This window comes from Pongo abelii, chromosome 11, assembly GCF_028885655.2.
Source record: "Pongo abelii isolate AG06213 chromosome 11, NHGRI_mPonAbe1-v2.0_pri, whole genome shotgun sequence".
NCBI classification, from domain to species: domain Eukaryota; kingdom Metazoa; phylum Chordata; class Mammalia; order Primates; family Hominidae; genus Pongo; species Pongo abelii.
This window is the reverse complement of record NC_071996.2, coordinates 105954823-105980010: the sequence shown is the minus strand read 5'-3', so window position 1 is coordinate 105980010 and position 25188 is coordinate 105954823. Positions and strand designations below refer to the sequence as shown.

Genomic DNA, 25188 nt, shown 5'->3' with positions numbered 1-25188 from the left:
ACGCCTGTAGTCCAGCTCCTCAGGAGGCTGAGGCATGAGAATCGCTTGAACCTGGGAGGCAGAGGTTGCAGTGAGCCAAGATTGCACCACTGCACTCCAGCCTGGGCAACACAGCGAGATTCTATCTCAGGAAAAAAAAAAAAAATTCTTCAAAAAATGTTGAGACCAGGAGTAACGTAAATCTGAAGTCTAAATCGAGATGTACCTTACCTGATTTTCAACAATCAGTATAAAAAATCTTTTAAATCTTTAAATGCTTTTCATTCTTCACTAGCAATAAAGCTATAACTGTTTTGCTCATTCATTCCTTTGCAAATATTCCTTGGGCAATTTATTCTGCATCTAGTATTAAGTCCTGGGCATGGAAATACAGCAATAGACAAGCCAGACACAGTCTTCATGGGTCTTACTGTCTAGTGAATGTAAGGAACCATAAATATTATGCCTTTATTTTTGGCTAGAAGAAGAATTATTTTTAGCCTAGATCTAACCATTTTCATACTCTTAACTGACTGAAACAGATTCAAAGAAGTATCAAGGGCTATGCATTGAAACTTGTTTTTAAATGTTAAATGGCACTATGTATATTAATGTAAAACAATGTTAATTTACTCAAGTTTTCAGTTTGTACTGCCTGGTATGTCTGTGTAAGAAGCCAATTTTTGTGTATTGTTACAGTTTCAGGTTATTTATATCCGATGTTTTGTAAAACTCAAATAACGACTATACTTATGGACCAAATAAATGGCATCTGCATTCTTGTTAAAAAAAAAAAAAAAGAAACCATAAATAAATAACTACACAAATATTTAACTAATTATAATTGTGGTAAGTTAGAAACTACACCAAACTAAGATGCAGTCTTCAACTGGCTGTATGATCTTAGACCTCAGCTTCTTCATCTGTAAAACTAAGGGGAAGATCTGAATGATTTCTTCTTCTTTGTTTTTTCTTTTTTTGAGACAGGTTCTCACTCTATTGCCCAGGCTGGTGTGCTGTGGTATGATCACCGCTCACTGCAGCCTTGACCTCCCAGGCTCAAGTGATTCTCCTGCCTCAGCCTCCCAAGTAGCTGGTACTACAAGTGTGCACCAGCATGCCGGGCTAATTTTTGTATTTTTTGCAGAGATGAGGTTTCGCCATGTTGCCCAGGCTGGTACTGAACTCCTGGGTTCAAAAGCCATCCACACGTCTCGGCCTCCCAAAGTGCTGGCACTATAGGCATGAGCCACCCTGCCTGGCCCTGAATGATTTCATGAGATCCCTTTATATTAAACAATTCTTTGCTTCCAGAGTCCCTTTGTCAGAATATTTACATTTTTAGGATCAGCAAAGTAATACAGTCCCCATCTCCCAATACATGAAGGTTTTTTTGGCACAAAAACGTAAGGTTAGATGGTCACTAATTTTTGCTGTTACAAATATTTAAGACCAAATTCCATACATTAAATATATTATGATGTTGTAAACCAAGCTTGTCCAACCTGCAGCCCATGGGCCTCATGAGGCCCAGGATGGTTCTGAATGCAGCCCAACACAAATTTATAAACTTTCTTAAAACATTATGAATTTTTTTGCAATGTTTTTTAAGCTCATTAGTGTTAGTGTATTTTATGTGTGGCCCAATACAATTCTTCGTCTTCCAGTGTGGCCCAGGGAAGACAAAAGATTGGACACCCTTGTTGTAAACTAACTTATAAAGAATAAGTGGGGAAAAAAAGTATGTCCATAAATTATCTGTATGTATCAGAATTACTTTGAGAGCTATTTAAAATGCACATTCCCAGGCCCCAACCAAAACCTACTATAGAATACGTGGAGGTCAGGCTTGGAATCTGCTCTTTTTGGTAAGTTTCTCAAGTTAACTCTAATATACATTAAGGTTTGTTCTACTCAAAGCAGAACAAATAATATTAGAAGAAGTAGCTTCAGAGAAAAACACTTCAGGATAAGAACTATAATAAGCTTACCTGTGTAGCTTTGTCCCTCATGCAAGGTGTAGCTTGCCCATGGCTATCCCGAGGCCAGTGTCCAGCAAGATACGGTGCAGCAAGAGTATCCAGGGAGGAAGTGCGTCGGATAATACTGGAGGGGCTTGAAGAAGGCTGTCGTGTTTTGTCACCTAGATTTAAGACAAAAATGCATGTTTTAATAAAATTAGGAAAGAAACAAAGCAGAAACTAAGTTTTAAACTATGTAGAAAGTTCTCCAACTTAACTATGGTAATCCCCTTTAACCACAGGGGAGACTTCCAAGACCCCCAGTAAAGATGCCTGAAATGGCAGATTGTACTCAATTCTATATACACTGTTTTTTCCTATATATACATATCTATGATAAAGTTTAACTTGTAAGTTAGGCACAGCATGAGATTAACAACAATAACTAATAATAAAATAGGACAAGTATAACAACAAGCCAGCATCACTGCTCTTGGGCTTTGAGGCCATTAAGTAAAACAAAAATTCCTCGAACATCAGCACTGCAAAACCATGACAGTCAATCCAATGACTGAGAGGGCTCCAAAGTGACTAGCAGGTAGGGAGCATAGACAACGTGCATAGGTTGGACAAAGGAATGATTCACGTTCCTGGTGGGGGATGCGAGACAGCAAGACATTTCGTCACCCTACTCAGAATGGCGCAAATTTATAACATATAAATTGTTTATTTCTTGAAATTTTCCACTTAATCTTTTCAGACCAAGGTTGACTACAAGTAACTGAAACCATAAAAAAAAAAAAGGATAAGGATTACTGTATATAAACAGAAACAAAAAGGAACAAGCTACTGATACATGCAATAACTTGCATGACTCTCCAGAGAACTATACTGAGTGAAAAGAGCTGACCCACCCCAGGCCTAGTAAATCTAAATCTCTAGGGATTGGGTCCAGGAATTTTCTATAGAATCAATGTATCTCTCATATCCAACAAATTCTTATTTGGATCTCCTTGTTTATAAATTAAACCCTTGTTTGATATATTTCAGGGAAATGGGAGGACATAATGAAAATAAGACAGGAAGGTAATTATCATGGGAAAATATAAAATAAATCAGTGACAATCTTTCACTAAATATTGTCACTAAAAGATTAGTGACAATGTTATTTGATAATGACATCTAAAAGTAATACTGGCACTTAGTGATCATCCTATTCCTCAATCTTCACAGAGGATGGAGTAATAACACATCTGCTTCACAATAACTTAGTACCAGCCCAAAAGATTAAGACAAATTAACACTTTGCTAATTGATCCCTTGCCTTTGAGAGTATCCTAGCGGATGCATAAACCAAATCAACTGCCAAGAACCAACCACCAGCTTTGTAACAGGGGTAGGTTTCAATTCTGAGCAAAAAAAGTGGGTATTTGCCAATATAATAATTATAAGACATCCAATGTAAATTAAAATAGTAAAATAATATAGTGGCAATAAAGCATATTACTTATTAATGTTTCCTCACATTAATAAGTAATGTGAGAAAAGACACATATAAAAAAGCAGGTTTTGGCCAGGCGTGGTGGCTCAAGCCTGTAATCCCAGCACTTTGGGAGGCCGAGGTGGGAGGATCACCTGAGGTCAGCAGTTCGAGACCACCCTGGCCAACATGGCGAAACCCCGTCTCTACTAAAAATACAAAAATTAGCCAGGCGTGGTGGCGGGCGCCTGTAATTCCAGCTACCCAGGAGGCTGAGGCAGGAGAATCGCTTGAACCTGAGAGGCGGAGATTGCAGTGAGCCAAGATCGCACCACTGCACTCCAGTCTGGCAACAGAGCAAGACTCTGTCTCAAAAAAAAAAAAAAAAAAAAAAAAGTGGGTTTTGCAATAACATCTTCAATAATGCAGGCCAAGCTTTGATACATCAAAATAAACTTTAAGTACCAACCAACACCTCATACATGATTTAATAATTGGAAAATAAATCTATGTATAATTTTCTGTGAGAATAATTCTAACTACCCTTACCCCATAGTTGCCAGTAAAAAAGGAAAATGTGTTCTCCTAAATAAATGGACCACATTAAAACTATATTCAATGTGCACATTCCTTTAAGATTAATCCCCCAAATCAAAGTGGCATTAAAAAAACTATTTCAAAATTAATGATCGACTTTAAAGTTTATTTACAAAAAGAGCACTTAACAACCAATTGGCAGAAAACTAGAAACAACAAAATGTCCAAAATGAGAAGATGATTGGATACATTATGGCAGAGTCATATAATGTAATATGATAGGCCATTCAAAGAATAAGCACATAGATACACACGTCCTGGTCTAAAGAGTCATTCATGATAAAGTCAGTGAAAAAAGGCAAGTCCTCACACGTTTATAAAAGGCATGATCTCATATTTTGTTTTAAAAAGTAATTAGATGTGCATAAAAGTGTTTGTTTTGTTTTGTTTTTGACATAGAGTCTCCCTCTGTCACCCAGGCTGGAGTGCAGTGAGGCGATCTAGGCTCACTGCAACCTCCACCTCCCAGGTTCAGGTGATTCTCCTGCCTCAGCCTTCCGAGTAGCTGGGATTACAGGTGCCAGCTAACTTTTGTATATTTAATAGAGACAGGATTTCACCATGTTGGCCAGGCTCATCTCCAACTCCTGATCTCAAGTGACTCGCCCACCTCGGCCTCCCAAAGTGCTGGGATTACAGGCATGAGGCACCACACCCGGCCAGTGTTAGTACATTTATTTTTTAAATCTGGAAAAAGTATGCACCTAACCTTCTGGGGGACAGAATTAGTGTTTTAATTACTAATTTAGGCATTTCTATAATGTTTGAATTTTTATATGGAGTATACTGTCCGAGAAAAGGTATTAAAACAATAGAAACACTTTTAAAACAAGTTACTAATTTTCTGAAATCATAAAATGCTTAAAAATACAAAAATACATATATTAGATTTTGGGAATTTTTATGGTTTATATCTGGGGTTGGGAAAACTACAGCCTACAGGTCAAATCTGTCTTGCACCTGTTTTTTGTATGGCTAGCAATCTAAAACTGGCTTGTACATTTTTTAATGGTTGGGGGAAAAATCAAAATATTTTGTAATCCATAAAAATTAAATCGTATTTAAACTTCAATGTCCCTAAGTAAAGTTTTATTGGAACACAAATATGATCATTCATTTACAGGTTGTCTATGGCTGCTTTTGTGCTAAAAAAAAAAAAAAGGCAGAATTAAGTACACACAGCAAAGACCTCGTATGGCCCTCTCATTGCTTCACACTGCTGCTCAGCACTACAAATCATAATGACAAAGTTATGCCATATGTATCTCTTGTCTGGGTGAAAAGTCAAATTCGAAGATGATACGTAAAATTTCATATAGATCAGCATTAGCAGATGAACACTTGCAACTGATTTGATGATATGCAACACTAACTTTTAACTAGAATTAAGTGAAATGCTATCCCTTTAAAAAGAATTCCCTCTTCTCATTAGGGCTGTATTACAAAAAATGCATTCGATTATTATATTTTGAAATTTTCTCATTTAAAAATTTGTGAAAAACTGTATGCTCTCTTATTATAGTAGTGCCTACATAATATATTTGATTTTACCTCTTGACCTGTAAAGTCTAAAATTTTACTATGTGGTACATTACAGAAGACATTTGCTGACCCCTGGTTTTTAATGCATGTCTTTATGTCTTGGTTTCTGTGCTACAACACCCTCATATACTTTATCTTTTGGCAGGAGAAGGGGATGAGCTTAGCTCATTTATGCTTAACTTTCATAGGGGCTTTAAAAATATTTTTAAGATATATTCATGATATTATATTACAGTGTTATTCTAGTTCTATAAGATGGCAAATACATGTATGAAAACACCTCTTGATGCCTCTCTATGTTACATTATTATCTTGGTAAGGGTCTTGCATAGCCACAAGTACAAAAGTTCAGGTGCTGGTTATGTGACCCACATAAGATTCAATTCCACTAATACAATAGTTACAGCAACTGTGTTGCTGATAATCATAAAAGCTGCTTCACAAATATGTCTGAGATGCACAATTTGCTTTCTCAGTTATTTCACTAAGGCACAGTTATTTCACTAATACGTAATTGTTATAAATGCTACCTATCTCTCCATGTTCAGTTTTCCTTTTGTAGCACATTTTCAGAAAACAAATGCAGTATATACTCATTTTCAGGAAAATATGTACCAACATTATTAACTGTGACAAGTGAAACACAATAAATATACATGTTCACAATTTTTCCTCTAACTAAAAAAAAATACCTTTTGGGATAGTCGCAAGAAAACTAGTCTCAGCTGGCAGGGTGGGAAGGCGCACACACAATGTAAACTGGTATATATGCATTATATCAAATGGCTAAAAGCTGTCTGGCACTTTTCTTCCCTAACTATGACCACTGTTGCTTCAGTTGCCTAGCAGTACATTAATTCAACAGACCTTACTAATGGGTCTGATTTCATTTTATTTTTTCAATTAAAAATCTAAGGGTTAACTTTTCAACCAGTCCACCAAAGATTATTAAAATTATTGGATTATTATTATTTCTTTTTTGGGGGGAAAGAATCTCACTCCATCACCCAGGCTGGAGTGCACTGGCATGATCTCAGCTCACCGCAACCTCCACCTACCAAGTTCAAGCAATTCTCCTGCCTCAGCCTCCCAAGTAGCTGGGATTACAGGCATGCATCACCAAAACACCTGGCTCATTTTTATACTTTTAGTAGAGACAGGGTTTCTCCATGTTGGCCAGGCTGGTCTCCAACTCCTGACCTCAGGTGATCTGCTCACCTTGGCCTCCCAAAGTGCTGGGATTACAGATGTGGGCCACCATGCCCAGCCAGATTATTATTATTTCGATAATGAACTGGAGAACAGATGAGTTATACGTGCAAAAATACTGAACATTTTATCTTTGGAACTCCCTTCCTTTAATCCATTCGTTCAGACAGTAAGGGCCTGTGAGCCAGTGCTAAGCCCTAGAAATTAAAAAGAATAAGTCACAGCCTGTAATAAAGAACACAGTCTACATCTACCTTGTCATTTTTTCATTTCAATCCAAGTTCCCAAAACTGACAAGAATTGGTGCCTAATTATTAAGGAGGTTATGGGAGGAAAACTTGAAGAGGCAAAGATGACTCAAAAGTTCCCAGACTAAGTGAACAAAGGCTGTATTTATAAGGAAATCCACAGGAAGAAACTGACAGCTAACAAGACTCTTCATGATCTGGCCTCTGAAGCCTCACTTTTTTGCCTGCACTGCCTTGATCTCTACACTAAGACCACGGACTTGCAGTTCCCAGTATGTACTGTGCCCTTACATGCCTCTAGGTGTTTGTCTCTACCCTTATATCCCTTTCTTTGGTGTGGCTAATTCATGCTTAACCTTTCAAAATTCAGTTCAGATGTAACTTCCTCTGGAAAATCTTCCTCAAACAACCACCCGAACCCATAGTTCACTGGAAAGGTTCCTGACTGTTCCTGTGTTCCGGTACAGAGCATGATTCTGCAGGGCAGGAATTTTATTTCCCACCCCCGATCCCAGTGATTAAGGCAAACCCTGATACAGGCAATATGTTGTAAATGGCCAATGAAAAAATTAATTTTCTTTGTTAATTTCCTAAATGAAGAAGACTTGAGATGCAGAGAAAAGAATGACTTCTAATGTTACTATCATTTATCAACAAGGACAAGTGTATGCAATAAATTCACATGCTTTTTGGTTAATTCAAAGTAAATAAAAACTATGGCTCGAACTTGACTTGTTCTTTAAAAATTAAGTCTTTAGAGAGATTAACTACACATGGCAGAGTGTAGCACTGAAAATTTCAGTCAACGCCTTGGGCTCTTGAGTTCTGAGTTCCCCAACTATGAGCACCTGTTCAATTGGTTCCTGGGGTAACTTCAATTGCACTAGTGGAGCATCCCAAACCATGACCCTTAGGTATTCCATTACAAAGGTTCTACAGACCTCGATATACTAATGTTAGATATAAATATTTTTAGAACTTGATTAGGTACTTTTTTTTTCTTGGAAAGAGGGTCTCACTCTGTCACCCAGGCCGAACTGCAGTGGCAGGATCAGGGCTCACAGCAGCAGTGGGATCGGGGCTCACAGCAGCCTCGCCATCCCGGGCTCAAGAGATCCTCCCACCTCAGCCTCCATAGCAGCTGAGACCACAGGCACGCACCACTACGCCCAGCTAACTTTTGTATTTTTTGTAGGGATGCGGTTTCACCATTTTGCCCAAGTTGGTCTCAAACTCCTGAGCTCAAGCAGTCCACTGGCCTCAGGCTCTCAAAGTGCTGGGATTACAGGCGTTGAGTCACTGCGCCTGACCTCAGGTATTGTCTTAAAGGCTGTATCTCCCATTATCCACAGAAACAGCAAGCAAATAAATCAGACATTTAATTGTTCAGAAAGGAGAGAAAATTTTTCAAGTATACAAATGAAAATATTCAGCATAAAGAAACCTAAGAGTGTTAAAAATTCTAATAGTCCACCATCCAAAGCTAACTGCTTTTGTTTTTTTAGACAGTGTGTTGCTCTGTCACCCAGGCTGGAGTGCAGTGGCATGATCTCGGCTCATGCCACTCAACCTCAAGCCTCCCAGGCTCAAGTGATCCTACTTCAGCCTCCCAAGTAGCTGGGACTCCAGGCGTACGCCACTATGCCTGGCTAATTTTTTGTATATTAGGTAAAGATGGGGTTTTGCCATGTTGCCCAGGCTGGTCTCCAACTCCTGAACTCAAGTGATCCACCCACCTCAAGCTCCCAAAGTGCTGGGATTACAGGTGTGGGCCACTATGCCCAGGCAGAAAACCACTTTAATGAGTATTTACTTACAGAAATCTGTCTACCCTTGGACATACATACAATTTTATATAAATGAGGTCCCATTATGTATTCAATTACTTATTGTTGAGGGAAATAAAAAGGGTATGTCGAGAACCTATTTCCATGGCAATAAATTAAAATCCACAACACATTACTATTTTTAATACTTGTACATTATCCTATTTGGTAGATTCACTATAACTTAATCTTCTATTAATGGACACTTTCACGGCAGATAGGTATCCTTTTAGACTTGTTTCAAGATCTGTTCGTGAGAAGTTTCTAGATATCAAATTAGTATATTCAAGATAACAGGTAGATTAAAATTGGAAGTACTGCCAAATTGCCTTCTACTGAAAAAATTTTGCAAAAACCTATAACATCACAAGGGTACCCATTCTTGTGTATTTTATCAATTTTCACCAGTGTAAAAAAGATAAAACTATTTCATTTGTATTTCAATAACTGAGTTCTAAAATAGTCATACTTTTACTGGTAATTTATATTTCTTTTATATATTAACAATATTTCAAAAATATTACTCCAAATCTTTCTTTTCTTAATCTTAGAGAACTTTTCTTCTGGTAAAGATTTAAATTCAAAGAGGTTCTATCAGTTTCATTATAGTTTCCTTTTCTTTTATGAAATTCAAGTAAAAATAACTGTAGTTGATTTTATTTTAAAGAGTATGTATAATATAATTAAATTCTTGTAAAATTTGTCTTTCATCCACTATCTAAACTTCTTGCTACACACACACACGAAGGAAACGCAAAATTCTGATGACACTGGCTGCCTCCAAGAAGGGAAACTTGTCAACAAAGGCGCAAGGAAGACATTTCACTGTATTCCCAATTGCACCCTTGGAATTTGCCATGTGAATTTATTATCTATATTTTTTGAAATTCATATTCCTTGATTCAGTGATTCCACATCTAGGTATGCATACAGAAGAATAATCAAATGCCAAAAAAGGCTTCAAATACAAAGATATGTCCAAAAATTGAAGAACAGGAAAACTGATAGAAAATACATAGAATATTAAAGATATTCAAAATTATGTTTTTAAAATGATAAACTTACATGAGAATTTATTTATAATCTAAGGGAAAATTTAGGAAAAAATGAATTTCCACAATTTATTTCTAATTTTGCATCTTCTTCAGTTATTTCCATGTTTCTTTTTCAGTTAATTTCTCCACTAAGTTTTCAAACATTAACAGATACCATAACCAAATATTGATACAGGCCCAGCAGTACCTAATTAATAATTTATCCTAGTAAGAAAATGATTGATTTAACCAAAATGACTTCCCACAGGCATAGTATCAAAAAGATAAGGACTATTTTAGAAACTTAAAAATCCAATTAGTAATTATTCTTTTGTTAAACATGAGGTATCATTTACATAAAATACAATGTATCAGGCTGGGTACAGTGACTCACGCCTGTAATCCCAATGCTACGGGAGGCTGAAGAGGGAGGATCACTTGTGGCTAGGAGTTTGAGACAAATCTGGGCAACACAGTAAGACCCCCATCTCTACAAAAAATGTAAAAATAAGTCAGATGTGGTGGAACGCGCCTGTAGTCCCAGCTACAAGAGAGGCTGAAGCAGGAATATTGCTTGACCCAGCAGGTCAAGGTCAGAGTGAGCTATGATAGAGTCACTGCACTCCAGCCTTGGTGACAGGGCAACATCCTATCTCTAAATAAATAAATAAATAAATCTGCACCCATCTTTGGAGTTTTGAAAGCCAAATACGCCATTAAATCACTACTACCATCAAGATTTAGAACACTGCCATAAGCCCTAACCAATTTTTCATGCTCCTTTGAAGTCAATCTCTCCACTCTTGAACCCAGGTAAATTCTGACCTACTTCCTATTATTAAAGGTTAGTTTTGCTTTTTTAAAAGGTGTCATACAAATGTAATCACATAATACTTTTTTGTGTCTGACTTCATTCACTCGGCATAGTGTCTATGAGATCCATGCTTGTTGTTGCATGTAACAGTTCATTCCTTTTTATTGCTGAGGAGTACTCCATTGTATGAATATATGTGGTGGTAATTATGTCAACTCCTTCTGGTTCTCAGGTCTTTGGACTTAGTCTGGAACTATACTACTGGCTCTCCTGGGTCTCCAGTTTGCCTACTGCAGATAACGGGACTTCTCAGACTCCATTAGTGCATGAGACAATTCCTTAAAATAAATCTGTGTGTATGTTATTGTATCAATAAATATATATGTATCCTATTGGTTCTGTTTCTCTGGAGAACCCAGACTAATACAAAATACTACAATTTGGTTATCTAATACCTTTTTTTTTTTGAGACCAAATCTCATTCTGTTGCCCAGGCTGGAGTGCAGTGATGCAATCTCAGCTCACTGCAACCTCCCCATCCCAGGTTCAGGAGATTCTCTTGCCTCAGCTTCCCGAGCAGCTGGGATTACAGGCATACGCCACCAAACCCGGCTAATTTTTGTATTTTTAGTAGAGATGGGTTTCACCATGTTGGCTAGAATGGTCTCAAACTCCTGACCTCAAGTGAACCGCCTCGGCTTCTCAAAGTGCTGGGATCACAGGCATGCGCCACCGCGCTCGGCCTCTAATAGCCTACTGATGGGCGTCGGATTGCTTCCGGTGTTTGACAATTAGGAATAAGTCATATATGAAAATTCTTGAAGAAATCTTTTTATGGATAAGTGTTTTCATTTCTCTTGGGTAAACAGTGGAAATGCTGGATCTTAGGACAAGTGTAAGTCTCCCTTTATAAGAAACTGCCAAAATGTTTTCCAAACTGGTTGTACCCAGTTTACATTCCCACCAACAATGCATTACAGCTCCAGTTGTTCCACTATCCTCATCAACATCTGGTATTGTCATACTTTTTCATTTCATTCATTCTAGTAGATGAGCAATGGTTCACCATGGCATTGCATCTCCCCAGTACCAAATGAGGTTGAGATAGAGTGCTTTTTGGCCACTTACACATTTTCTTCAGTGGTATGTCTGATCAAATCCATTGTCCATTTTTTAACTGATTGGTTTGTCTTCTTATTAAATTGGATTTATGTATTCTGGATGCAAGTTCTCTGTCAAATATATGCATATGAACAGTTTTGCCTTGTCTTCTTTTTGGCTTGTCTTCTCAATTTTTAATGGTGTCTTTCGAATAGCATTTTTTAGTTTTAATAGGCTACAATTTATCGACTACTTCTGTTAATAGTTCATGCTTTTTGTGTCTTAAAAGACCTTTGCCTACTCCAAGGTCAAGATGATTTGCTCCTATGTTTTCTTCTAGAAGTCTTTCCATTTTACCCTTCATATGTAGGTCTTTCATCCATTTGGAGTTCACTTTTGTGTACAGTTTAAGGAAAGGGATTATCCCCCTCCCCTATATGGATATCCAGTTGTTCCAGAACTGTTTGTGGAAAATACTATTCTTTCTCCCACTGAATTACCTTAGGAACCTTTATCGAGATGTGTGAACTATTTCTCAATGTTCTGTTCTTTTCCATCGATCTGTACCTCTGTCCAAAGGCAATGTAAGTTCTCCAATTTTAATTATTCCTTTTCAATACTGTTTTGGCTATTTTAGTCTTTGCAGTTTCATATAAACTTTAGGATCAGAGTAGGAATTGTGAGAGTTGACATTCTTAGTTGTTCTGGATCTTATGAGGAAAAAAATATGATGTTAACTGCAGGCTTATATTATATATACTTATATATAATAAAGCAGTCCTTTAATTAGAAGGTTGACCTCTAGTCCTAGTTTCCTGAGCATTTCTAACATGAATAGATGGTGAATTTTATCAAATACTTTTTCTGTATAAATTGAGATAACTGGCCAGGCACAGTAGCTCACACCTGTAATCCTAGCCCTTTGGGAGGCCGAGGCAGGTGGATCACCTGAAGTTGGGAGTTCAAAACCAGCCTGGCCAACATGGTGAAACCCCATCTCTACTAAAAATACAAAAGTATTAGCCAGGCTTGGTGGCGGGCACCTGTAATCCCAGCTACTCGGGAGGCTGAGGCAGGAGAATCACTTGAACCCAGGAGGCAGAGGTTGCAGTGAGCCGAGATCACACCTCTGCATTCCAGCCTGGGCCACGGAGCAAAACGCTGTCTCCAAAAAAAAAAAAAAAAAAATGTTTTTTGAGATAATCATGTGGTTTACCTTCTTTTCTCTCAGATAAGAGAGTAACAGATATATAGCCCATTCTTGTTATTTATGGTAGTTATTTGTTCTATAAAGTCACAATAAACAATAAATTAGCAAATACTGAGCCATTATTCCTAGGGAATACAGTTATATTCCTATAAGCCTCTAATCACAACACTTTCATCAACCAATCAATACATAATCTTGTTTAACATAATATATGTTTCTGTTTAAAGATATCTTATTTAATACATATTACTGGTTCACTGACATTAAACTCATAGGCAACAGCACTATAATTCATGCCTAAATGAAGTTATCTAATACATGTTAATTTCTCCAGAAGGCACATTATAGCTTTCTTGCACTTAAAAACATTAAACAGCACTTCAGTACTGTGCTTGGGGGCACAATGATTTCAAACACCAAAATCATTAGCAAAAAATCTGAAAAATATGGCACGATCATGAAAAGGACATTTGTTTATAATACGAGAGCTGAAGAAAAAGGGAGAGAACGTTGCTTGACTCGTTTGGGAATGTATATGTTGGACAATTCAAATGTTCCACTGCATACATGTCCACAAATGACCACAAAAGAGCAAGAAAGTATTGAGTTTGGAGTTACAAATAACTTTTAGCTAGTGGGCAAATTTGCCGATACAAAATCTGCGAATAATAAGGATTGACTGTATACTGATTTTTTTACTACTAAATCAAACTTGCATACTTGGGGTAAACTCTACCTGGTCATGATGTACCATCATTATATTTATACTGCTGGATTCAACTTGCTAATATTTTGTCAAGAAGTTTTGGGCCAGGTGCAGTGGCTCACACCAGTAATCCCAGCACTTTGGGAGGCTGAGGCAGGCAGACTGCTTAAGCTCATGAGTTCGAGACCAGCCAGAGCAACATGGCAAAACCTGTTCGCTACAAAAAATAGAAAAATTAACCAGGTGTGGTAGCATGTGCCTGTGGTCCCAGCTGCTCAGGAGGCTGAGGTGGGAGGACTGCTTGAGCCCAGGAGGTCAAGGATGCAGTGAGCCATGATCGCGCCACTGCACTCCAGCCTGGGTGACAGAGCAAGACCCTGTCTCCAAAAAAAAACAAATTAAAATTTTGTGTTCTGTAGTTTTCTTACAATGTCTGTGTGGCTTTGGTATTGGAATAATACTACCTCATAAATTAGTTATGGTATTATCTCTTCTATTTTCTTAAAGGGTTTATGGGCAATTAGTATTACTTCTTTCTTAAAACTCTTACACAATTCACAACTGATGCTATCTGGTCTGGAGTTTTCATTTTAGGAATATTTTAAATTAAGAATTTTTAAATAGATATAGGGATATTCAGGTTTTCTATTTCTTTCTGAGTCAGTTTTGCTAGTTTGTCTCTTTTAAGGAATTTGTCCATTTCATCTTGTTGAATTTATTGGCATAAAGTTCTCCATAATGTTCCTTTATTATCCTTTTAATTTATGTACGATCTGTAGTAACATCTACTTTTTCACTCCTGATATTTAAAACTTGTATCTTTTTTTCCCTTCATAAATTAACTAAAGGTTTTTCAATTTTATTTATCCTTTCTAAGAACCTGCCTGTGATTTAACTAATTTCCTCTACTAAGCAGGTTTTTGTTTTGTTTTGGTTTTTTGTTTTTTTGAGACAGAGTCTCACCCTGTCGCCCAAGCTGGAGTGTAGTGGTGTGATCTCGGCTGACTGTACCCTCTGCCTCCCGGGGTTCAAGCAATTCTCCTGCCTCAGCCTCCTGAGTACCTGGGATTACAGGCACATGCCACCACGCCCAGCTAATTTTTGTGTTTTTGGCAGAGATGGGGTTTCACCTAGCTAGCCAGGCTGGTCTCGAACTCCTGACCTCAGGTGATCCGCCCGCCTCAGCCTCCCAAAGTGCTAGGATTATAGGCATGAGCCACTACACCTGGCCAACAGTTTCCTAACTCACTGGATTCTGTTACCTTTATGATTTCCTTTCGTCTACTTACTTTGGGTTTAATTAGTTCTCTTTCTAGATTAAGGTAGGTGCTTAAATTATTATTTTAGCCCTTTCTTCCTACTATAATAATTTATAAACATTTTCTTCTACACGTTTTAACTGTATGCCACAAAATGTATTATGTGCTTTCATTACCATTCAGTTCCAAATATTCTGCGACTTCTTCTTTGACCCATGGATTATTTAGAAAAGTTTAATTTCAAAAATATTTGAGATTTTTCAAGAATCTTTCTGTTACTGACTTCTAATTTAATTCTGTTGTGGTCAGTGAACACATTCTATATTTCACTCTCTTTAAAGTTACTGACGCTTATTTTATGGCTCAGCATACAGTTTATGCTGGTGAATGTTCCAGGTGCAGTTGAAAAGAATATGTACTGTGCTGTTGAAGCGGGATATTTCCCTGACCCCTTCTCAGGCAGTAACAGGGATGCATGGGCGCTGGAACTAGCCAGCCACTTCGGCACTGGCAGGGGCAAACTCCCATTCACTTGTTGCTCCACCCCTCACAGGAGGGGGAGTGCAGGTGAGAGAGTGCAGTGGTCAGGCGACTGCTTTTGGGTGCCAGCAAGAGCGAACTCCATACTAGCCCCGAGACACCATCTAGGGGAGGGTGCTCATGACCCTTGAAGCCGGAGGGAGAAATGTTACAGCACCCTTTTAACTTTGCCATCCGCAGACGGCTTAAGAGTTAACAGTTCAGTGGAGGGTCAATGTGACAGCCTTTTGCACCCACACTCGTGGCATCTGAGTTCTTGTCCAATACGCAGGAGGAATGAGGTCACACGAACAAATAGGAAATGATAAATGCGGGAGATTTTATTGCCGATGAAAGTGACTCTCAGTGCGAAGGAGAGCTGAAAAGGAGACAGAGCAGGAAGGTATTCTTCCCCTGGAGTCCAGGCATCCAGACTCCTCTCTGAAGCTGCACTGTCAAGCTGTCCCTTTGAAGTCAAACTGCTTCTGACATCCAACTATAGTCTCCAATGTCCAGCTGCTTTTCCTCCCTCTGCCAGCAAGGCCTGGGGTTTTTATGGGCACAGGATGAGGGGCAGGGCAGGCCATGAGTGGTTTTGGAAAAGGCAACATTTGACCAGACAAACAGGGATGTCAGTTCTCACACTGGGCCATACAGTACCAGGCTTTCTCAGTTCGAGGGCAGGACCCTCGCCAGGGACTCACCCTCTTCTGCCCAGAATTTCCCTGCCTCCTGTCCCTATCACTGTTGCTGAGTGTTCTACAATGCAACTTAGGTTATATTTGTTGACAATGTTATTAAGTCTTCTAAATTCTGATTTTCTCTCCACTTATACTATCAATTACTGGGAAACAAATATTGAACACTGCTTTATGAATTTTGAATTTTTCCTATTTGATGCAAACACTCTTACAATTGATAAATTAACCCCCTTGTCATTTTGAAATGTCCCTCTTTTTTCTTGGTAATATGCCTTACTCTGAAGTCTCCCTTAAACAGTAATCACTATATTAGCTTTCCCATGCTCAGTTTTGTACAGTGCATCTTTTTCCATCTTTATACTTTTAACCTGTTTCTTTATATTTAATGTCTTGGTAGATGTCATATAATTAGATCTTACTTTTTGTTAAATCCAGTCTGATAATCTCTGTATTTTAATTTAAACGGTTAAACTATTTAATATTATATGGTCATACCAACCTATCATTTTGCTTATTTTCCATTTTCTCTACCTGTTCTTTGTTCTTTTTTCCCCTTCTCTTCCTTCATAATCTTGGTTTGGTTGGTAATCTACTGACACATTAGCTATATTTCTTTTACTTTTTGCTTAGTTGCTCTATCTAGGGTTTTATAATATGCATCTTTAACTTATCACACTGTATCTTCAAATAAAAATACATCATTTTACATATAAGACTCTTAGGCCTGCTCTCTCCGGTCCGTGCCTCCAAGATGACAAAGAAAAGAAGCAACAACGGTCGTGCCAAAAAGGGCCGCGGCCACGTGCAGCCTATTCGCTGCACTAACTGTGCCCGACGCGTGCCCAAGGACAAGGCCATTAAGAAATTCGTCATTCGAAACATAGTGGAGGCCGCAGCAGTCAGGGACATTTCTGAAGTGAGCGTCTTCGATGCCTATGTGCTTCCCAAGCTGTATGTGAAGCTACATTACTGTGTGAGTTGTGCAATTCACAGCACAGTAGTCAGGAATCGATCTCGTGAAGCCCTCAAGGACCGAACACCCCCACCCCGATTTAGACCTGCGGGTGCTGCCCCACGTCCCCCACCAAAGCCCATGTAAGGAGCTGAGTTCTTAAAGACTGAAAACAGACTATTCTCTGGAAAAAAATAAAATGGAAATTGTACTTAAAAAAAAAAAAAAAAAGACTCTTAGACCTAATATTTCCATTGCTGCTTCCTGTCTTTGTGCTACTATTGTCATTCATTTTATGTAGACATTATACACACACAATATGTTATTATTTTGCTTTAGGCAATTATCTCATAAATAAATCAAATAATGTCCAAAAAGTCCTTTTATCTTACCATTAATTGACTATTTCTGGTGCTTATTCTTTTGTATACCAAGTTTCTATCAGATATCATTTTCCTTCCACCTGAAGAACTACCTTTAGCATTTTTTATAGTGTAATTTACTCTCAGGTTTTGTATGTATAAAAAGCCTTTATTTTGAAGGATTTTTTGCTGGGTATAAAATTTAACCTGGGTTTACAGTTTTATTTTATCTATTAGCACTTTAACAATGCCAAATTCTATTTTGCTCTTACATTGTTTCTGGCAAAAAATTTGCCCTTTTTTTGGTTGTTTCTCTGTATATAAAATGTCATTTTTCTTTAGCTGTTTAAAAAACTTTTTTTCTCTTTATCACCGGTTTTCAGCCATCTGATTATGGTGCCTTGGTATGGTCTTCTTTGTGTTTATTCTGCTTGAGATTAATTGAACAACTTGGATCTGCATGATTATAGTTTTTATAAAGTCATGAAAATTTTCAGTCATTATTTCTTCAGACTTTTTTTTTATTATACTTTAAGTTTTAGGGTACATGTGCACAAAGTGCAGGTTTGTTACATATGTATACATGTGCCATGTTGGTGTGCTGCATCCATTAACTCGTCATTTAGCATTAAGTATATCTCCTAATGCTATCCCTCCCCTCTCCCCCTCTTCAGACTTTTTCTATGGCTTTTCCTTCTTCTTCTTCTGAGAGTACAATCACGCCCATGTTATCACACAGATCACAAAGGTTCTGTTCATTATTTCTTTTAATCTTTCTCTTACATTCAATTTTTGTGTGGTTTCTACTGCCGTTTTCAACTTCACTGATCTTTTTCATCAGATAAGAAACTGCTGTTGTCTCCTGTTAACCTCAATCAGTAAATTTTTCATTTCAGTTAAATTTCATTTTAGAAATTTTGATCAGTTCTTTTTAATATATTTCATTTTTCTCATTTCATGTTTTCCTTTAAATCTCTGAGCACACTGAACATATTTATAATGTCAGTTTTAAAAAAATTTTTTGTCATATAATATTATCTCTGTTATTTCATAGTCTGTTTCCACTGCTTTAGTTTTCTCATTATAGTTTACATTTTCCTGCTTCTAGTCATTTTTTACTGGATGCTAGACGTATCATGTTTTTAAGTTTCGGGATTTTGTTATCATTCTTGAAAGATTCTTGTGCTTTGTTCTGAAAGTCAGTAAAGTAACCTGTTCATCAACTTGATCCTTAAAGTTTGTTTTAAGCTTTTGTTTGGACAGATTGGGAGTAGCCTTTACTCTAGGCTAATTTAGCCCCACTTTTAAGGCATGGCCCTTTTGGGGTCTCCACTGAACATACTGGGTGACCAAAAACAACTTAGCACTCTGGTAAGTGCTTAACAACTCCCTAACCCTGGGAATTACTTAACATAGAGCTCCTCAGTCATTCCTTGTCCAGCCTAATGGAGTTTCACTGTACATACATTCTATATATTCCTTCAGCAAAAGCTAAAGAAAACACCTATTCAGATTTCTAGAGCTCTTTTTCTATACACTTCCCTCTTCTCTGAAACTTTGTCCAGCTCTTTCCAGCCACTGCAACCTCTCTGAATTCCAATCCCTATCTCAAATCAACAAGGCATCATGCCCTGAGATTCCCCCTGCCTACAGTGTGATCTAAAATGTGTCTTCTGGCAGAAATCTAAGGCAATCATAGTGCTTACCTTACTATGTTTCCCTTTTCTCAAAAATAATATTCCCACAATGCCTGTAATCTAACATCTAAAAAATAGTTGTTTGATGATATCTTTTGACCAATTTTCTCACTGTTTACCATAGAAGGGACTATTTCTCCATCATGGCCAGAAATAGAAGTCTCTTCATGTCCAAGTATTAATAAATCATATTATTATGATATTGTTATAGGAGTTATTAAGAAATTATTTTAGGCAGATAGAGAGGAAAAAGAGTCCTTGGGAAGTTTTGGTTTCTTTTAAAGCAGCTCCAGAAGTTTCTTGTCTAGCAGGAAAGCCCTGGCTCTTAGAGCTAGGCCAGCAAACTTTGATATGCAAATGTTGGCCATTAGAAACTGGGTCCACCCTTGTACGGGTGTAGAGGCTCACACGTGTAATCCCAACACTTTGGGAGGCAGAGGCAGACAGATCACCTGAGGTCGGGAGTTCAAGACCAGCCTGGCCTTGTAGAGACGTGGAGAAACCGTGTCTCTACTAAAAAAATACAAAATTAGCTGGGCGTAGTGGCGCATGCCTGTAATCCCAGCTACTCAGGAGGCTGAGGCAGAATTGCTTGAAGCCGGGAGGCGAAGGTTGCAGTGGGCCGAGATCTCACCATTGCACTCCAGCCATTGCACTCCAGCCTGGGCAACAAGAGTGAAACTCCGTCTCAAAATAAAAAAAACACTGGGTCCACTCAAACATGGCGATTCCCACTGTCTTCTTCCTTGCCCCAACATGTGCCTGGCAACATGGCTGCCCCCACATATCCCCACGTATGTAGAACATCATAGCACTCTGCATTTGCATATTAAAAGGCTAGGGTGTGACGGCCAGTTTTTTCACAGGCTACGTGAATGACATGCCTGGTCAAACCAATCCCCTGAGCCCTATGCAAATCAAACACCACCTCCTCCAGCCTCCTCATATAAGCGGCCACTTTTCTACCATACAGAAGGTTTCCTCTCTCGGCTTAGGAGCCCCACTCCCTCTGTCTCTGTATAAGGGAGCTTCTTCCTTCTCTCTTGCCTATTAAACTCTCAGCTCCTTAAAACCACTCCACATGTATCTGTGTCACTTTATCCAATTCAGTGCGAGACTAAGGACCCTGGTGTCCCTCCACTCATCAGAGTTGTATCAATATAATTATATGATATGATATAATGGTGATAATATATATCATATTAATACGTCACACTTTAAACTAAACTGATGCCTGATGTATCATCCAGAACTACAAACAACTCTTTTGCTTTGTGAGTTGTTTTATTCACAAAACGGTTTTCTACGCATCAAGGACTAGATGAATAATAGGGAGAAAAACAGCTGAACACAACAAACATTGAGCAATTAATACTTATTAGGCATTGAGCAAACTGCTTCCATGCATTACCTAATTTAAACCAACACTCTGAGGCAGAAATTACTAAATTTGTTAATTCAATAAATATTTATTAAGCACCTATTATGACTCCAGATTCTTCTAGGTGCTAGTAGTGAGCACACAAGTAAAAATACAGAGATTTTAGGAGTTTATATTCTACTATCATTAATCCTACCCTCCAGATTAAGAAAGTGAGGATGGAAAACTTAAGTAACTTGTCACTTAGTTTGTAAGAGACAGAGCCAAGGCTTGAGTGTAAATCTCCTTAAAACTAGAATCTGAGCAAGATCTAAACCACTACACATTAGAAGGTCTCTCACAGAATTCATAGCCTATCAAGAAATACAAAAAATTAAGTACATATAACACAGTATGATAAATACTGTAAGAGTGGTATGTCCCTACTATTAGAGGAAAACTCACAGGGCATCTCCTGCATTTTACTATAAGCAGCAAGAGGAAATCCAGTGGCAGCTTTCACACTTTGCTTAGAAATCTCTTTGGGGCCGGGCATGGTGGCTCACGCCTGTAATCCCAGCACTTTGGGAGGCCGAGGCGGGCGGATCACGAGGTCAGGAGATTGAGACCATCCTGGCCAACATCGTGAAACCCCGTTTCTACTAAAAATACAAAAATTAGCTGGGCATGGTGGCACGTGCCTGTAATCCCAGCTATTCGGGAGGCTGAGGCAGGAGAATCACTTAAACCCCGGAGGCGGAGGTTGCAGTGAGCCGAGATTGTGCCACTGTACTCCAGCCTGGTGACAAAGCGAGACTGTCTCAAAAGAAAGAAAAAAAAAAAAAAAAGAAAAGAAACCTCTTTGGTTTAGTAACACTCAGTTCATCAGCCAAGCTTCCTATTTTCCATGCTATTAATGGCAAGGGTGCTTCTAAGCTTTCTGCCTCTACATAATAAGAATTCTCCTTCCTCCATTTTTCAATAATATGCTTCTCATCACCTTTTAAGTTCTTAACCCCAGCTTCCTCAAAGTCCAGATTTATGCCAATAGTCTGTTCAATGGAATTTCTCTATCATGACTGACAAAATTCTTCCAACTTCGTAAGGCTTCTTCTGCATTTCTATATATTTGCTGTGGCAGCACCCCACTTGCAGGCATCAAAATTTTTATCAGTTAACCACTGTTTCAGAAAAAATTACCCCAAAACTTAGTGGCTTAAAACATTGAACATCTGACCAGGCCCGGTGGCCCACATCTGTAATCCCAGCACTTTGGGAGGCTGAGGCAGGCAGATCATGAGGTCAGGGGTTCGAGATCAGCCTGACCAACATGGCGAAACCCCGTCTCTACTAAAAACACAAAAATTAGCCAGGTGTGGTGGCGCATGCCTGTAATCCCAGCTACTCAAGAGGCTGAGGCAGGAGAATTGCTTGAATCTGTGAGGCAGAGGTTGCAGTGAGCTGAGATAGCGCCATTGCACTCCAGCCTGGGCAACAAGAGTGAAACTCCATCTCAAAAAAAAAAAAAAAAAAAGAACATTTATTATCTCATAGATTCTCAGTGTCAGAAATCCAGGAATGATTCAGCTGGATGCCTCTGGCTCAGGGTCTATCACAGAGATACAACCAAGGTATCAGCTGGGGCTGCAGTTATCAAGGCTAAAATGGATTTTCTTCCAAGTTCATTCATATGGCTACTGGCAAACCTCAGTCCCGTGCTGACTGTTGTTGGCCACAGACACTAGTTCCTTGCTACATGGGCCTCTCCACAAGACTATATAAACGTAGCAAGCTGCTTCCCCAACAGAACAAGCAAGTAAGAAGGGAAGAGTAATACATAAGTGACAATCTTTCAGTAACCTAATCTCAGATGTGACATCCCATCACTTTTGCTATATATTTTTTTTTTTTTTTGAGACTGAGTCTCGCTCTGTCCCCCAGGCTGGAATGCAATGGTGCGATCTCAGCTCACTGCAACCTCTGCCTCCCATGTTCAAGCAATTCTCCTGCCTCGGCCTCCCAAGTAGCTGGGATTACGGGCACATGCCACCACACCCGGCTAATTCTTCTATTTTTAGTAGAGACAGGATTTCACCATGTTGGCCAGGCTGGTCTCAAACTCCTGACCTCAAGTGATCTGCCCACCTCGGCCTCCCAAAATGCCAGGATTACAGGGGTGAGCTGCCGCACCCAGCCTGCTGTATTCTTTTTAGAATTGAGTCACTAGGTTCTGCTCACACATAAAAAGGAGGGTATTACACAGGGCATGAACACCAGAAGGTGGGAACAACTGGGAGCCATCTCAGAGGTTGTCTACCACTAGTGGTATGACCAAGGTGCTAAACACCACAAATGAGGGGTACTAAAGAGGAGAGGAAATGCCTAGAAGAGCAAGCAGAGGTTTTCTGAGAGAGGTAGCACTTGGCCTTTTTTTTTTTTTTGAGACAGGGTCTCACTCTGTCGACCAGACGGTAGTGCGGTGACACACGGCAATCTCTGCCTCCTGGGCTCAAGTGATCCTCCCTCCTCAGCCTCCCAAGTAGCTGCGACCACAGGTGCACACCACCACACCCAGCTAATTTTTGTATTTTTTTTAGAGATGGAGAATCACCCGTTGCTCAGGCTTTTTGTTGTTGTTATTTTTTTTAAGAGACAGGGTCTTACTCTTTTGTCCAGGCTGGAATGTAGTGGCACTCATTATGACCTTGAACTCCTGTGCTCGGGCAATCCTCCCACCTCAGCCTCTTGAGTAGCTAAGACTACAGGCATGCACCACCATGCCTGGGCTAATTTTTAAATTTTTTGTAGAGATGGGGTCTCACTATGTGGCCAGGCTGGTCTTGAACTCCTGGTCTCAAGCGATCCTCCTGCCTGAGCCCCCCAAAGGGCTGGGATTACAAGTGTGAGCCACTGCATCCGGCCCCAACTTGTAAAAATGAGAACTTGAAAGTGACGGAGGAAGAAAGAGCATGCCACAAAAACAAAAGCAAAATGGTGAATTATAGCTCTAGAAACTCCATGTATCTTATGAGTGAAACAAAAAGACCATGCAATATGACCATGAATCGGCCAGAGAAGGTCCTAGATGCTATGCCAAGGATTTTGGTTTTTATCCTAAACGCAGTAAGGGAAATGACATAATTAGACTTGTATTTTAGAAGAAATTTCTGGACAGCACTATGGATGGAGAAGAAACTGGGTCAGGAAGATCTGTTAAGTAGCTATTGTAGTAAACTAAGTGAGCAAGGCAACCAGAATCATGCAACATGAAATGTTTTACAGCAACTCAAGAGGTTGGTAGTACCAGGTCCTCCTAGGGGTATTTCTCTGTGCCTCTGTGCTATGTCCATATTGAAGGGAAGGGGAACAGAAGTGCAGCAGAGTAGATAGAGTATGGAAATGGAAGCCATCCAGACCTGGTTCAAATTTAACTTCATCAGTTATACTAAGTTTTATTACCAACTGGTTAAGTTCCTTAATTGTTCTGGTAACAGGGTTATTATGAGGATTAAGTGAAAACATACATGTACAGAGCAGACACAGTAAATAGTATCTAGCATTATTATGTGTTCCCCAAGTTTCAGGCTTAGGCAACTAGGAGATAATTAGCTCAGTTTCAAACCCACTGAGTTTGATATAGCTATATGATATCAAATTGAGACTTGATGGACAATTTTATACATTACTATGGATTTAAAAGTGTGTCTAGAGTTCTGCACCAGAAGGAGAAATTTAGAAGTAATCAAGTATAGACAGGTTAAAGCCATGGATAGCAGCTAATGAAGCAGAAGAAGTAAGTACTGTATGGAACCCTAGGAAACAAGAACATTTCGGGGTGGGGGGGTGCAGGGAGGAACATTTCAGGTACCTGAAAAGAAAGAGAAGTTTGAAAAGAAGCTGCCTCACTAGATTGCTATGCGGATTAAATCAAAAATAATACAAAACACCAATCATGTAGAAGACACTGTAACCTCGTTCAAGAGCCATTTCAATAAAGTCATCGGGCAAAAGTCACACGATATTCTGAGGCACAAACAGGAAGAAGTTAGACATAATCTTTTCAAGAAGGCTCCTTATGAAGAGAGAAAGAAATAAAGTAAAATCCGTAAGAAATAGGGTAGGCCGGGCACAGTGGCTCACGCCTGTAACCCCAGCACTTTGGGAGGCCGAGACAGGCAGATCACCTGAGGTCAAGAGTTCGAGACCAGCCTAACTAATATGGTGAAACCCCATTTCTACTAAATATACAAGAATTAGCCGGGCGTGGTGGTAGGCAACTGTAATTCCGGCTACTTGGGAGGCTGAGGCAGGAGAATTGCTTGAACCCAGGAGGCGGAGGTTGCAGTGAGCCGAGATTGCACCATTGCACTCCAGCCTGGACGACAGAGCGAGACACCATCTCACAAAAAAAAAAAAAAGAAAGAAAAAGAAAAAGAAAAAAATAGGGTAGGCTAGCCTTTAATTCATCACTCTAGTGCAGGAACTAGCAACTTTAGTCCAAAGCAAACAGTAAGAGGAAATACTTAATGGTGAATTAAGGATTTAGCCCTCTAGCATACACAAAATCAGCCAGCTACAACCAAAGTTCACACTGCTTCAGTTTGTAAATACTCCATAGCTCCCTTCTGGAC

General features: G+C 39.1%; 2 protein-coding genes across 2 annotated transcripts in view; one reads left to right on the top strand and one right to left on the bottom strand.

Annotated features, from left to right (window-relative positions):
• The window catches only part of FAM117B (family with sequence similarity 117 member B), a 137860-nt gene that overhangs the window by 75374 nt on the left and 37298 nt on the right, over window positions 1–25188 (bottom strand). Inside the window, exon 2 of the mRNA XM_024243831.3 lies at window positions 1971–2122. Within this exon, the coding sequence (XP_024099599.1) occupies window positions 1971–2122 (152 nt within the window). The remainder of the gene's footprint in view (window positions 1–1970; window positions 2123–25188) is intronic.
• On the top strand, window positions 16907–17368 carry LOC100441882 (small ribosomal subunit protein eS26-like). Its single transcript, XM_009237999.4, has one exon. The coding sequence runs from the start codon at window positions 16938–16940 to the stop codon at window positions 17283–17285; it is 348 nt and encodes a 115-aa protein (XP_009236274.2). The 5' UTR covers window positions 16907–16937; the 3' UTR covers window positions 17286–17368.

Coding starts and splice junctions, on each gene's coding strand:
- LOC100441882 (XM_009237999.4), top strand. CDS start 16,938: ATGACAAAGAAAAGAAGCAACAACGGTCGTGCCAAAAAGGGCCGCGGC.